Raw genomic sequence first — 14,525 nt, forward strand, 5'->3', positions numbered from 1 at the left:
AATTAAATAAAAGATTTATGAGCACGCAATTGCCTGGTTTGGGTTATGTTACAACACGGCACAGAACATTAAGCTTTGCAACAAGACTAAATGCTTTTTATTTCTCTTTTGGCATTCCATGCCCAATGGATTGTATAGCAATTTAAAAGTTTTTATTTTTGCCATAAAAGGTCATTTGACTTTCTCTCCATTGTAATAGGTATTTCATTTAATAAACTTTATAATAATAATAAAACTACTAAAAACACTGCTCTATTGAAGTATTACTATTCAGAGGAGGTTCATTTAGTTCCATTAGTTTTAGCATCTGTGTTCTAAGTTGCAGACAGCTTCAAAAGTAGCTATTGAGGTAATACACTGCTTCATTTACAATGGAAATTGGATGCGTAATGCATTTTGTAATGCAATAGTAACAAAGTGGTAGTATTTGCATAAAACAGCTCACCATAATAGCAGGTGCTGATCCTGCCTGAGAAAAGGTCATTTGACTTCTGCTAACTCAGTGTGGGCTCATTACTCCATCTGGATATAACCATGGAGCTCAGCGAAGTCCACGTTACAAAAAGCCACAGTCGGGAAGGTTTGTTACCTCATCTTGTGCCTAGAAAAGCCAAATGCATGGAAAGAGGAAACGTTTCAACTTAACAAACTGCATGGACCGTTTGTGGAGAACAGACGGGCCAGAACGGATCGATCATGGCCTCAAAGATCTGCATTCCCTTCTGCTCTTGCAATAGGGTTGCTACGGCTGCTTGGAGGAGGGGACAGAAAACGGCCCACTGGAAACCTCTTTCTGATGGCTGATTTTTAGTCAGTATTTGTTGGCATAGTTCCTTTCACTTTGCTAGAGCTGTATTAGTTTATATCAGGTGAAGGATGTGTATATTCACTGAGTATATCTAATGTATGTGGCACAAACAAGTATTTTGGAAAACACATGTGGCCAAATTCAAAGAATTTGGTGGAGACAGCAGCTGTTACCACCACTGTGCTGACTGGATTGTACCACTGGGATTGTAAAACACGTTTGTGAAAATTTGGCTTCCCAAGTGGATTTTAATCCACTGGTTTATCATTCTGTTTCATGATCAGAGTCTTTGGATTCACTCATTATTTCCTAGACTTATCGCATCATGTTAGTCATGCAGATTATATTTTCTTCTTTTGAATATTTATTTATGTAGGTCTGATTCAAACCTAAAACACAAAATTGAATTCTCAGTGATCTTCCTATATTCACTTCAACAACAGGCAAAGCAGAAACTTTCAGTTTTTAAATCTGCTCAAGAGGGGAACACTCTCAGAACAGAGCCATGCCTGGAAAATACCCGTACTGTATCTCAGCACTTGCATAAGCATGCAGGAGATGATCAAAACTGTGAGTTCAAGTTCATTATAGCCTCATTTCAAGTTTCATCTGGGAATTAATCCAAGACTGAAGTTAGTTTTGTTTTCCCTATTGTGCTGCACAGAGGAGGATTCTTTGTGACAATAGGGAGAATGATTGCCTTTGGGACTGAAAACATTGAATTCAAGAGACCTCGGCCACAAAATAATCTCAAAAAAATCATCTCAGACTAAGAAGCCTTTCTGGACTACTGTGCTGTGTTTGTTCAGCATCCTCTTACCTGTGAAAACTGTCTGATTTGAAGTGCTAATACTCTCAAGTTTCAGTATCTTCCCTGAAACGCCAAGAGCAATAGCTATATCACAAAACTATATACAGAAAGTCACTGAATTTTCCAGCCCTTCTGCCTCAGTAAAATCTTCATCTACAAGTATTTTCATCTGAAGATAATAAAGCTACAGGGAAATGCAGTCATGAAGGTCTGAAGTCTTTTAATGAGGTTTTAATTGTCAGTCCATGAATGCAAAACAGAAATCATGGTGATACAGAAAAAGTTCTCTAAAAACTGTCTTGTACATGCCTTGTAGAAATATTTTTAAGTATGTGAACTATTTTTGAAAATTCATTTCATTAGGTCACATAATAAAGCAACCTGTGACAAAACAAAACGTACCACTTCCTATAATCTCCCATTTTCTTTGAATTATGCGTGGGTATGTTGTTATACGGCTATTACCATACAAACCAGCATACTTAGGAAGTCAAAGCTTACTGTACACAATGTTGCCTCATTAACGCACTAGCAAAAGGTGATTTCAACACTCTTTAAACAGCAAAATAATCAACCAAATTTTAGTCTACTAGAGCTACAAATTATAGCCAGATAGGCAATAGCCTTGCTCATGAAAAAATATTATTTCCACAGAGCAACGTAAGCCTGAAGCATAAGGCCATATCCGTGGTAAGGGCTTCATGATGCAATGTAATCTTCCCTTCATAAATAGCAAAAGGAAGGAAGTTACAATGAGAATGCAAGAGAGTATCCTATGCAATGAAACAAGAGCATAACTGGAGAAAAATAATTTTACAGAAATAAAATGAATACCCATCTATGAGACAGCACCTCTTGGGCTACTTCTGTAGCACACTGAAGGGAAAAATAAACAGCACATGTACTAATTCGCTTTCAGGATGAATTCAAGTAGCATCTTCATGTAGCAAACTACGTTAGCTTGTGTAACAGAAACGTCAAATCATATTTAAAGCAACTGCCTACAAATTTGCAGAGAATGACATTGCAATAAAAAATTCTTACAGAGAAAGAGGGCACAGGGAGCAACTTTCTCCCCTGGGCAGCAACATAAGAGTGCAAGATAAGACTTTCTGTAGTATTATGTTGAGGGAGGACTATCTGCCAACACTCGCCCGGGTATACACACCGGTGCCCAGGAGGTAAAGAGCCTTCAACCATGCGGTCAGCACCCTGATCTCCTTATATTAGCATGAACCCAAGTAACAAAAGGGAGCGGAGAAAACAGTAATCAGTGTGTAGAGCAGCAAAGGTCAGTCAGGGAATGAAGCTTATAAACATTTATATTGCACATTCGAGGACAGCAATACAATTTTGCAGCTCTGTGAAAACAAGCTAGCTGATGAGAAGAGGCTTTAGTTTAAGAGGTATAGCTGAAGTATAACCAAATTCAATTTCCAACAAAGGAAAGGTCTGTGTGGTCACGAGTTAATGTCTTGACATGTCTTCACCAACTTTCTCCAGGTGAAATATGAAAAAGATACAAGTGCGTTTCCTTTATCTCACCCTTTTCCTGTCAGTTATAAACATTTTAAGTCAAGAACGTTTGACAGAAAACGGTGTTTGCCTATCTGCTGACATCTCGGCTCTTGGCCGGGGCATCCTACTCTTACTATATTTAACTAGCGATTAAATGAAAGATATTTAGTACATATGCAGCTTACCCTGTTAGTAGTCGCTACATAAATGGAAAGGCAGAGAACAGGATACAAGTTAATACGGTATTAAACAATTTTATATTTCTTTCAGGAAACAAATCCAAGTTATAGGATACTTAAGGGAAAGAGGAGATGTTGAAAGAATCTAGCAACATAAACCAGCAGCAATATAGAAGTAAGATAAAGAGCATGTTTTAAGTGCATACTGATGACAACAGAAAAAGTTGAAACAGTGGTTATAGTGAACATGTCATAAAGACTTTTAGAAAACTCATTAATAAATATTCTAAACTGTTACAAACAAAACACTCTTCTAGAATACAAGAAGCAGTTCACGCGCCCTTGAGAATGAGATATTATCTTAACTGTTTGTCTTTTAAAATTGTGATGCTATTCTCTCTCATCATTTCAAAACCAACTAATAATGTTTTTGACAGGGTCCCAGCTAGCCATTTTTATTAGCTTTCCTAAGGCATTCAGTGTAACAGCTATTTTATTTCATGAAATAGACTTAGAAAAAAAAATCATGCCAGTTGGGGTTCAGCTAAGTGAACTAAAACAAACAATACTAAACGGGTTGGTTTTTATTTCCTGGCTGAAATGTACAACTAATGAAATCCCACAACAACCTACTGTGGACTCTCCCATCTTCTGTCTACCACAAAAACATTAGGTAATTTGCTGGAAGTTCCTCAGCAAACCTTTCTGTTGCTGATTACTTTCTATTCTCTAGATGCTCCACAGTCAACAGTCGTGAATGAGTTATAAAGGGATTTAAATAAAAATCAACAACTTTGGAGCAGTGATTTTTGCAAAATGCATATGAAACAAAACACTATTTTGACAGGAATAATACATTTTCTTCAAACCTGCCAGTTCAGACAAGAAATAAATCAGATGATCCTAGAACAAGATCTTTCTTAAAAATATATGCAAATATAGGAGCAGATTACTTCTTAATCCATTTTTTAAAGAATCTAAACAAGTTCCTCCTCTCTAACAATGCTGAGTGTTGCCTGAGGAGGATCTATGGCTGTTTTGTTGGGTTTTTTTGTTGGTGTGGTTTTTTTTTTAAAGCAAGGTTTAGTTCACTCAACTGCTGCTGCTAATAACCAGCTGATGCCTTTTTAGCTTCTATTTCTGTAGAAACAAAGTTTACATGTTTGTGCTTGGTGTGAGGGGAAGGAAGATGCATCTACGTACCACAACAATCTTTGGGCATGTTGACTGAGTCCAGCTAAAATGAGGGATAAGAACCTCAGAGATTATTGTGCTCTCACCAGTTTTAAGAAATAGGCAGCCAAGCTGAGGAGAGACATTTTAAAAGGAGAAGGCTGTAGCATGAGTTTGAAATTTATCTATCAGAAAACCTACATGATGAATGAGCGGGGCAGGAACGGAAAGAGATTTCTTCCAAATGCACAGTTGTGGGAAAGATTCAGCTGGGCCTCAGACAATCATTTCCCAAGAAAGTCTATAAGCCATTAAAGAATACAGAAAACTTCAAACCACTAAAGAGAGTTACAAATCTGAGCTCATATTTCTTCACTACCTCTTGTCAGTATTGAAAGCTAGATTTAGTCCTGCAGCTAACAATACTTGCATTAAAATTACAGAAGTTAATATTTCAAATGTTATCAAATTACTCCAAAGTTCTATTTTCCCCTTTAAGAAATAACAACAAAAAAGGCTACAATAAATGATTCAAAAAAGACCAATGATACCACCTAGTATCACAATACTCTGAAACATTTTATAGAGGAGTAAGCGAAGCTTCAGACTACAGAAGTGGATGGATCGCTCTCTTGCCTCATTAACCTCTATTCTAACTAGAAGACTAGGTCCTATATCCAAAATATTTCATACTATGACAGACTCTACAGGGAGCAGCAGTTTCCTTCGCAGCCTCTGATCTCCCTGGTCTGTGAGAGGCTGAGTGTGGCTGACCCCTCTTTTCTCTCTGGGATCCAAGGACCCTGCACATGTAGACACTCTGTCCTGGTGCCTTCCTGGGGCACTGAGGGTGTCTCCAGTTGGAGAGAAAAGCCAAGTGCAGGCCCCCACTGCTTTAAGAAGATGAAAACAAGTGGCAACATCCTGGCTGGGGAGAGAGGATGAGATGGCACAAAAGTAAGCTCAAAGCAGGGCACGATATACAGCACTGCAGATGCATGCCCGTGCCCAGTGATTTGGGCATCAGGTATATTCTGAATCACAATACTACTACACCTTCTCTAAACTCTAGGATTGCAGAAACCATTTTAGCTATTATACTTGTAGGAGTCAAGTGTGGAGTGATTTGGCTGTGAGTCTTGGGAAGATTTCACCTTTCCTTTGCATTAACTTCCTTATAAACACATACTTCCTATTCCTGTGGATTATAATCAATGCTCAGGGTATTAAGAGTGCAAGTTCCCAAAACAATCTCCTGAGTTCATTTCTGAGTGCTCAAAAGAACAGGACAGCAATATAACACTGCTGGCTCTCTTAACTGTGTGTACTTCCAGCCACCTAGAGATAACATCATGGAAGTAGGAAATCTACAATAAGTAAATAATTGTCCAAATGGGAACTCCTCTCGTTACCCTAGTGCAAAACAGCTGCTAGGCGTTCTACTGCAAGGAAACTCCGAGAAACTTGTTGCTGCTAGGCACAATGTGATAAACCAGTGAAAATCTTCCAGTAGTTGCTGTAACAATGAGGCTGCATTTAAGAAACCACTGCTAAAACTCATCATGAATATGCTGAGCAATGCCTGCTGTCAAAGGAGTTTCCAAAACCATCATACCAAGGTGATACCAGGATCATACCAGGAGAGAAAGGAACAGGGAAGCACTGGCTGGGAAGAGGAAGTAGAGCTGCAGACTGAAAGAAAGAAAATACAAAGAAAAGCAGAAAACTTACAGGTGGAAGAAATTTGGAACAAGGACGCTGGATGAGAAGAATAGGATGATTGCTTGAGTGGGGACTACTCCTGGAGAGAAAACTAAGTTGGATGAAGGGATAAAGGGAGCCTAAAATGAGAGCAAAAATAGACCTAAAACATTTCCCTATTGTCTGTGTTGTCTACATATGCCAACTACAGCTGTAGCCTGACACTGCATCATCTTTCTCCTAAAGAAATATGGAATCTTCTATTACAAAACAGCCTTTCCAGAACAACTACTAGTCATTACTCTTTTCTGTATTGTGTACTTTTCCAGAGCTTGTACATGGGTGGGAATGCAGGGAGGAAGTTGCTGGTTCTCCCTGCCCATAATTACATTATTCTGAGAATAATATAGTTTTAGAGGCAGACAAATTCTTGCAGAGATTGAAACCATGATAATTTTAACCGGATACTGTATACTATCACTACCCACTACTTCTTCTCATTTCCTGCTCCTTTCTTATCTGAATTTTATGCTTGGCAGTGCTGCTTTTCATGAGAGCTTCAGCTGTGCATGGTCAAAGCCAGGGTAATTCAGCTGTGGCTCATGGAGTTTTAACAGATAATAAATATTCATGCAGGACTTTTCCTACCCACCTTCTCAGAGAAATCGTAATGGAAGTGAAATATAATAGAAAGAAACCTAGTATTAATTATTCTGGCAAGTAAAATGCATCTAATTTTGAATTGCAAGTAAGACTCAGTCTTGTGGAAGTTCCAAATAAACAGTGGTATAGAGCTAAAGTACCATATATGAAAAGACAGTTAATGAAGTCTTCCACAGACTTCATCTTAAAAATGAAGGATATTAAAAATGAACACAAAGCAGTATTTCAAGCTAATCTGACTGGTAATGTGTTGGATTTGCCTAATCATGGCAGTTGAAGTCCAGGAAAACAACTGTCTGTAATCTATTTGTGACAACAGTGACAGAAGCATCTCATATAAAAGGGAGTTTTTAGAAGTGTAAATAGTATAAGTGCTTTCCTTTTCCTTTTTTAATTAATCATCATTAATGCAGTATTTAAATTCACTGTTGTACTAACAAATGATGCATCTTTTAAGATCTAGACACAGATTGTGGTACTAAAAGTACATTGGGTAAGTTGTTGGGGTTTTTTGTTTGTTTTTACACTGAAAACTGAATGATCACAGTGTTTACCTGGTGATTAATTATGTACCTTTTTCACTGTCTATACTGAATAAGTAAAATATTCTGGGAGAAGGAAGTTATAGTTCAATTCCCTACACACTCATTTGGGTCAAAATACGGCACTAGCACAATCTACCATTAAGTACGGATATTAAATGCGCTAGGTAACAGATCATTTACCGTGCCAATACACCGATATCTCAGTGGGAGAGGAAAAAAAAAGTAAAAATCAGAGCTGAACAACAAGGTTTGAGGTTTTCTTAATCAGAGTTCCATGAAATCTGGTTCTCCTTTGGAGAAGTATATCATGCACATGCTCAGTCAAGCAGCCAGAACTCCCTTCAGCATAAAGATCACAGGAAACTTTTTTTTTTTTTCCCTCCTCATTGCCATAAAGCTGAAAACTACCCATCCTGGCCAAACGTTTTCTCTTTCAATGGAAAGGGAACAGTTTTTCTCTAACACACTGTAAATATGTTTTAAAAGTCAGTAGTTAAAAAAATCTACCTTCAGGTTTTCCCAGTCTTCCTGAAATACGAACCCAGATTCCCTCCATAATCAGCAAAGAAGAAGTAGGTGCATTACAAAGACTCCCCCACCTAACTCTGCTGTCAAAATTTAAAGACAAAAGGTATTGCTAATGGTACTTCCTTCCCTCCACGAACTGACAGGAAACGTAAGCACTTATTTTAGAAATACTAGTTGACTACATGCTGAATATTTAAGTGAGGTGGCTTCAGTGAGGTGGCCTACGTCACATCTTTAGATATTCCTTGTAAAGGGGGGTTAAAGTTTTTATTGTTTTTCTTTCTCTCTCCCCCTCCCCCCCGCCAACTGATTAACCCAAGAATATTACTATAGGTGACATAGGAAAGGCATCTGTAGTTAAGGCTAGGCAATGCTTTCCATTAAGATTCTACTTTGGATCGCTCATTCATTTTGGATGGTTAAAACTCAAACCTATAACGTCACTTAAAGAAAACAAAACAAAACAGCAGTTCCTGGACAATTACTAGCACCTCCACGTTGAAGAGCAGGATTTTATATCATTCACCAAGCTAATAAAGGTATGAGTGATCTAACTATTGCCAAAGCCTGCTCCTGCAAGGATCTCAAATCAGCTTTTCCTAACAGAGACCTGTTAAAATTCAGCAGGTATGCACTTTGAGGATTCAATCTAGGCTAAACATCATCCGGGTCAAGGGACCAGGCAAGACTTTTCCTTGCTATTGTTCTCCTTGGCAGATGACGACTGCTGCAATAAACAAGTCAGGGCGACCATCTCCATTGTTCTCTCAGTGCTGTTACTGATGCCAGTGCCTGGGCTCTGAAGGAGAGCAGAAGGGCAAAGGCAACCACACGCACCACAGAGGAGTGAGAAGTGACCAGAGGGAAATATTCAAGCAGTAGTCTGGTGAAAATGAGGAAGCGCTATGAGAAGGTTCTCAAGCTCAGCATGGGGACCGTGATGTGATGTTGATCAGAAGGAAGTTTGAAATCAGAGCTGCAAAGAAGTTGAAGGAGCGAGGTATAGGAGAAATGAAACTTCTGTAACAGTTAGAGAACATTCTCCAGCAAAACGTAGGCTTAGACATCTGACCCTGGTCTATGAAACATAGACAAAATGTGTCACACTGTATGATAAAACAACTACCAGTTTCACTTACTTGATTTGCCCATGCAGAAGTCTGAACCCCACTGATGACCTGCCTGAATTTGTTATGGTACAAATGATTAAGTGTGTTTGGGTTTAAGTCTTTTTTTAAGACTTAAAAAAAAAAAAAAAAAAAAAAAAGAAAGAAAAAAGAAAATTGCTTTAAAAACACATTATAAAAATGAAGTTTGGGAAATCAAGCAGTTACATTAGAAAACCCTAGAAATAACACAGCCTGTTCAAGCTACCATTTGATATTGTGTCTGCAGTGGTTGTCAGCAATTCTCCTCCTTCTTCCAGAAGGATGCTCAAAAATAAACCTTTATTCTAAGTAGTCCAACATAGAGTCAAATTGCAGTGATTCTTATTACATTTTATTACCATCTCTCCCCTCATTTTCTCTTCTTTCTTCTGTCAGATGCAATGCATACTTGCTATTAAAAAATAGTAGTTTGGTTTTGGAAAAAAAATTAATGGTTGTCTGAATACACCAAACTGGACCTTGCTTTTACTTCCTGCGACGCCCCTTTCACTAGATTCAGTAATGTAGATCTTTTTGCCTGAAGTTTTTACCTCAAAAATAAATGTTACATTTCTAAAGAAACATAGAATCAGAGAAAAGTGCCCCTGTTATGTGGTGTTTACCCTGAGCTAGGGCCCTTAGACAAAAAAGACAGGAAAGGTCAGGTCTGAGGAGGGCACGTGCTGCCCCTCCTGTGTGACCTCCCGTGCATGCTGCATCTGTGACCACAAGCTTGCAGGGACAGGGGGAAACCTGAGAGGGGACAGAAAGGGAAAGAAAGATTTGCAAACGGAGCCTGTGCCTCTCCTCCTGTCACTTTGCTCCTGCTTCCCAGTCTGTGTAGCAATCATGACACCAGGTTGGTTGTTTTAGGACCCTTCATGAACCCTTCCAAGTCCACAGTCTCTCTACGCCTGGATCTACGGATTCTGTCCAGATCATCCGGGAGAAAGAGCTTTTGCAGCTGTCCTTCCTTCTAAACTCAAACATTTTTGAATGAATTTATTATACTGGTGATCTTTAAGAAATGATGCCCTCAAACAGCTCTTTAAAAAAGGAGTGATTGGCTTCATAATTGGGCCATCAAAAGCCTGCACGTTGTTGCCCACACCATTCATTCTTTGCACTCGTGCTTTAGTCAGCTTTTTGATAGGCAATTTATCTGAAATATCCCTGACCAGTATTTCAAGTGAAAACGCTGTGTCCTGCGTTGAATCAAATTTTGTATTCACTGTCTGAAACATTTGACAGGTATTGTATCCTGCTAAGAATGATGATGGGACTGAAAGCCTGGAGGCTTCACTATAGACTGGATTTGTTCCTTTGTTTGTTTTTACTTTTAAGACTTTATTGGAAACATGCTCAAAATACAGGCGATTCTCAGGTTACTCTGTAAGGCCTCCAAAATGGGCCCTATCACTGAAACCCAGTCAAGGAAAAACTAACATTTAACAGACTCAAACAGGAAAATCAAAGGAATTTTACAAAATTGTCCAATAGCGCTCTGCCTCCCAGGATCCAGTCTTTCTCAAGCAGTGGCCAATTCTAAGGAAGCTACGCGGAATCATATAAGAGATTCTGCAATGAATTCAGATAAATCACTTTTGTCTCTCTGCTGTCTCTTAGAATATAGCTGACACTGCATGACAAGAAATATTCACCTGTTGGTGAATGAAGAAAAGAAAAGAAGATTGCTTCATTTGAATGTGGCAGCAACATTAGAAATATGATTTACGCATGATGTGCATTGCAAGCACAGGATACAGAAGGAAAAATATAATGATTCTCCTCATTCTGCACTATGTCACTAAGATCAATGGAAGTCACAGACACATACTATAATATGCAGAATTATTTATGGAATGAACGCTCCTATTTGTACGTACATCTCAGTTAAAGCAACGTAATGCCTAGAGTTATACCCAGGAGACAAAATCCTATTTTACATATTTGTAAGCAATAAAGCTTGAATACCTATCATCATTCACCACATTTTTCATAAGCTAGAAAAACAGCTAATGGAAGGATTTTTGCAGAGCGGATTTTTTGTTGTTTCTTTAGAAACCTTCCCCCTTCCCGCTGAAAGCAGTGATAAACATCATACAGTTTAATCACTACAAGGGACTAATTCTGCTTGCAAACTAATCCATTAAATAAAACCTACTAGCAGTATTTCCCAGAACGACGCCATGCAACGTACACAAGAGCCAAACAAAAACTGGAAGATGTGAAACCACCTCTGGCAGCCTCAAAATTGGAAGGCCTACGAGGATATGAGTGAAGTCAGAAAGCAGTAGCACACAGAAGTCCAGCATCACCACCAAACCTCTCCTGGCAGCAAGAAAGCACAAACTTGTTAGTATGGGCCTCCCTTCTACTACGGCTGCTCAGGCCGTGTCAGCACTGGTAAGAAAAAAGAGGCTTTAAAGCTACACAGGCACCTTTTAATTTTCCTTCTCAAAATCATGGCATTTCTGATAAAGGCTGCTTTTGAATCTCCATTTACTTTTACAACTCACTTTGTTTCACAGCAGTTTCTATCTCCTACTGTTAACTCTTGAAAGAAGCCTTTCCAAGATCAATCCAGTCTGTTAGGATTCTGGATGTTAAAATGGAATTTTTCTTGTCTACTGTTTCTTGTGAAAGGCTTAAAAGTGATTTGTGACAATCATCATAAAGGGATTCGATTGACAGAGTTTAACAAAGTGATCTAGAGAAGATTCATCAGCGGAAAATGCTCAAACTGTAAAGTGAAAGGAGAGCAAAGCTTTTCCTCTATCTGCTCTTGAAGCAAAATAGTTTTTTAGAAGCAAAAACCATTCTAAAAGCTTCTAGAAGCAGTTATTGAACAGCACAGAAATGTACAACTGAACATTTTAAATAATAAATACGTTCTCAAATACTTCATACTCAAATACGAGGAAAGGATAAACAGGCAAGCATCACAACAGTAACAAACAACTCCATTGACCTTATTCAGACAAACCTCAAAAACACAGCTGCCAAACTTTCCTCAAATGAAATGAAAGAGATTTAGTTAAAAGGCCACTACATCCCCTCCTGTGAAAAATATGGCTTTTTTCTTCTCTGTTGGCCTGGCTCTACTTTCCTTCCCAGTTTGCTCTCCCAAATTGCTTTTCCCTGCAGTTCACCTTCTTCATCTGCCCCCAACAAGAGACCCTGGTTGCCGGGTCCCTGCTGTGCCACTCAGAGGGGAGAGGATGAAACAGAGAGGAAAGCCTTGGCTGCCTCACGGACCACGCCAGGGTGAAGAAGAAAACCGTCCCTGCTGAATGTCGGTAACACCAAAGATATAAAAACAAATATGAGAACAAAGTTGACCAAGCCTGAAGACACCTCTTAGAAACGTTCTTCTAGAAGTTCAGATAGACAAAACTGGCTACACAACTCTCAATGTCACTACTACAGTTAAGTACTATGGATCCCCGTTTGACGTATTTACTCTATTCTTAAGTTTTGGGCTTTAATTCACCAGCTCATGAGAAGAAATAAGTTTGCTGCCCTCCTTTAAACCTCCAGTGGTGTGCACAATGCAGCACAGATAGGCACTAGCATAGGCAAAACATTTATTTATTTTTTTATCCTGATGACACAGGTGAATTTTGGATGTTATAGCCACTGCTTGCAAGGTCCTTGCTTTAAATCTCAGATAATTTTAACACTCAAGTCAAAATAATTCCCTTCCGCTCAACATAGCGGCAACTTCGGTTGAAGGCTATTTCAAATACATTTACAGGATATTAACAGGATAAAGGTTTTCTCTATTCACAACTACAGCAAAACCATAAAATTGACATTTTTGCAACATTGCTTCAACCTTAGATATCTATCTACTCATTTATAAGTATTCTCCAGCTTTGCTGGGCTTTTCTCTCTTCTTTTGCGACTCCAATTTAGTGTTACCTGCAAATATGACTAATGTGTTAATCATCTCAGCCTTCAGATCAATTGCGTGATAAAAAAGCACTCAAAGCCCCTTACATTTTCGTCTGCAAAAAACCTACAACACTTCTTGACTAACAAGTTAATTTGTACAAATATCAGGTTCTTTTTTTCTTTTTTTAAAATCAGGTTTATATCTGTGAAACTTTTCCAATTCAGTATTATTCTTCTACATAATGCTGTATTTTATATATTTAATTTACTTGTAGCTGGTAATTTACTGCAAGTTGCAAACTCTCGTATTTATCGGAGACATAAAAGAAAAAAACATTTGAAATGCCAACACAAATGGGACTCAACACAAAACTCAGATATTTTTCGTTAATGATAAAACATGTAGTCATGAAAGACTGCACACAAGAGTCATTCGCTCATTGAAATATTGCGGAGACTAAGGGTTTTATGCAAGTTAATGATATATACAAAATGATACCACCTCAGTTTAATACATCACACTACGCTATCAACTTTCAAACCAACTATGTTTCTAACCGATCACAGTTTTCTGCTCAATTATTTTTGTAATATTAACTTTTTTTCTTTAGAAGTATCTTTGCCTAAAGACAAGTGGACTCTACAAGTGCAATACCTACAGATTAATCAAAACATTAAACACCTAACCTGAGAATATTAAGTGTTAAGGTCAAAATGTATCAGTTACAGACTTGAAACATGACTGTGTTACTCAGATATGATCTTTGCAAATCTGACATACAATCAAGTCATGTATTTCACATAAGTGAAAGATATGTTTTAATTATTTCTTTGAAGGCTGACCAGAATTTTTTTTTGTCAGTCTTGCAGTGACTTTTGTCATATATTATTTAAATGATGCAGAAGCATTTTAAAAAAATTTATCAAATGTACAATGCAGTATTCAGTAAAGCCAATAATGAAACAGTTTATTTAGAGAAGATAGCACCTGGATTCATTTTATGATCAAAAATGGTTTACTTAATTCTTTTCATTCACCAAAGATTCAGATAATCAAAAATCTGTATACCTTTTAATGACACATTCCTGATTACTTCAATCTCAATTTCTGCATACTTGTAACTTAGAATGGAACGTAAATAATGTTTTTAAATTGAAGATTTTAATCAAATATTAGGGCAACCACCATCACTCCAAACCTGCTTTGTTGTTCCTTTTATTTTTAAAAAGATGAGTTAATGAGAATTGCCAACTGCAACAAATGTTTATTTTGCTTTCACAGTATTTGTATAAATTTTATACAAATGTTTTAACGAGCAGTTAAGCAGTTCAAAAATGGAATGTGGACTTAACATTGTAAGCCTTATGAAAGACTAGGAAATTGTTAAAATAACCACTATTTGCCATGATCAAAATCTATGGTCAGTAGCCTGTCTTTTTATGCAGTCTCACATATAAATTTCAGAAGCTATTCATTGATGATAAAACATGCAGTTATAAAGACCTTGCACACAAAAGTGAGTCACTAGCTGACCCTCTGCAGCGGTCAGTTCT

General features: G+C 37.9%; 1 protein-coding gene across 10 annotated transcripts in view; it reads right to left on the bottom strand.

Annotated features, from left to right (window-relative positions):
• INPP4B (inositol polyphosphate-4-phosphatase type II B) overlaps positions 1-14,525 on the bottom strand; it is a 325,541-nt gene that overhangs the window by 20,436 nt on the left and 290,580 nt on the right. The window contains exon 27 of one of the 10 annotated variants that reach the window (XM_068942138.1): positions 240-601. The exons of the other annotated variants lie outside the window; for them this stretch is intronic. Coding sequence (XP_068798239.1) covers positions 586-601 — 16 coding nt within the window. The 3' untranslated portion in view covers positions 240-585. Of the gene's footprint in view, positions 1-239; positions 602-14,525 lie in introns of those variants that run through there. 10 annotated transcript variants of the gene reach the window in all.

This window comes from Struthio camelus, chromosome 4, assembly GCF_040807025.1.
Source record: "Struthio camelus isolate bStrCam1 chromosome 4, bStrCam1.hap1, whole genome shotgun sequence".
In the NCBI taxonomy this organism is placed as follows: Eukaryota; Metazoa; Chordata; class Aves; order Struthioniformes; family Struthionidae; genus Struthio; species Struthio camelus.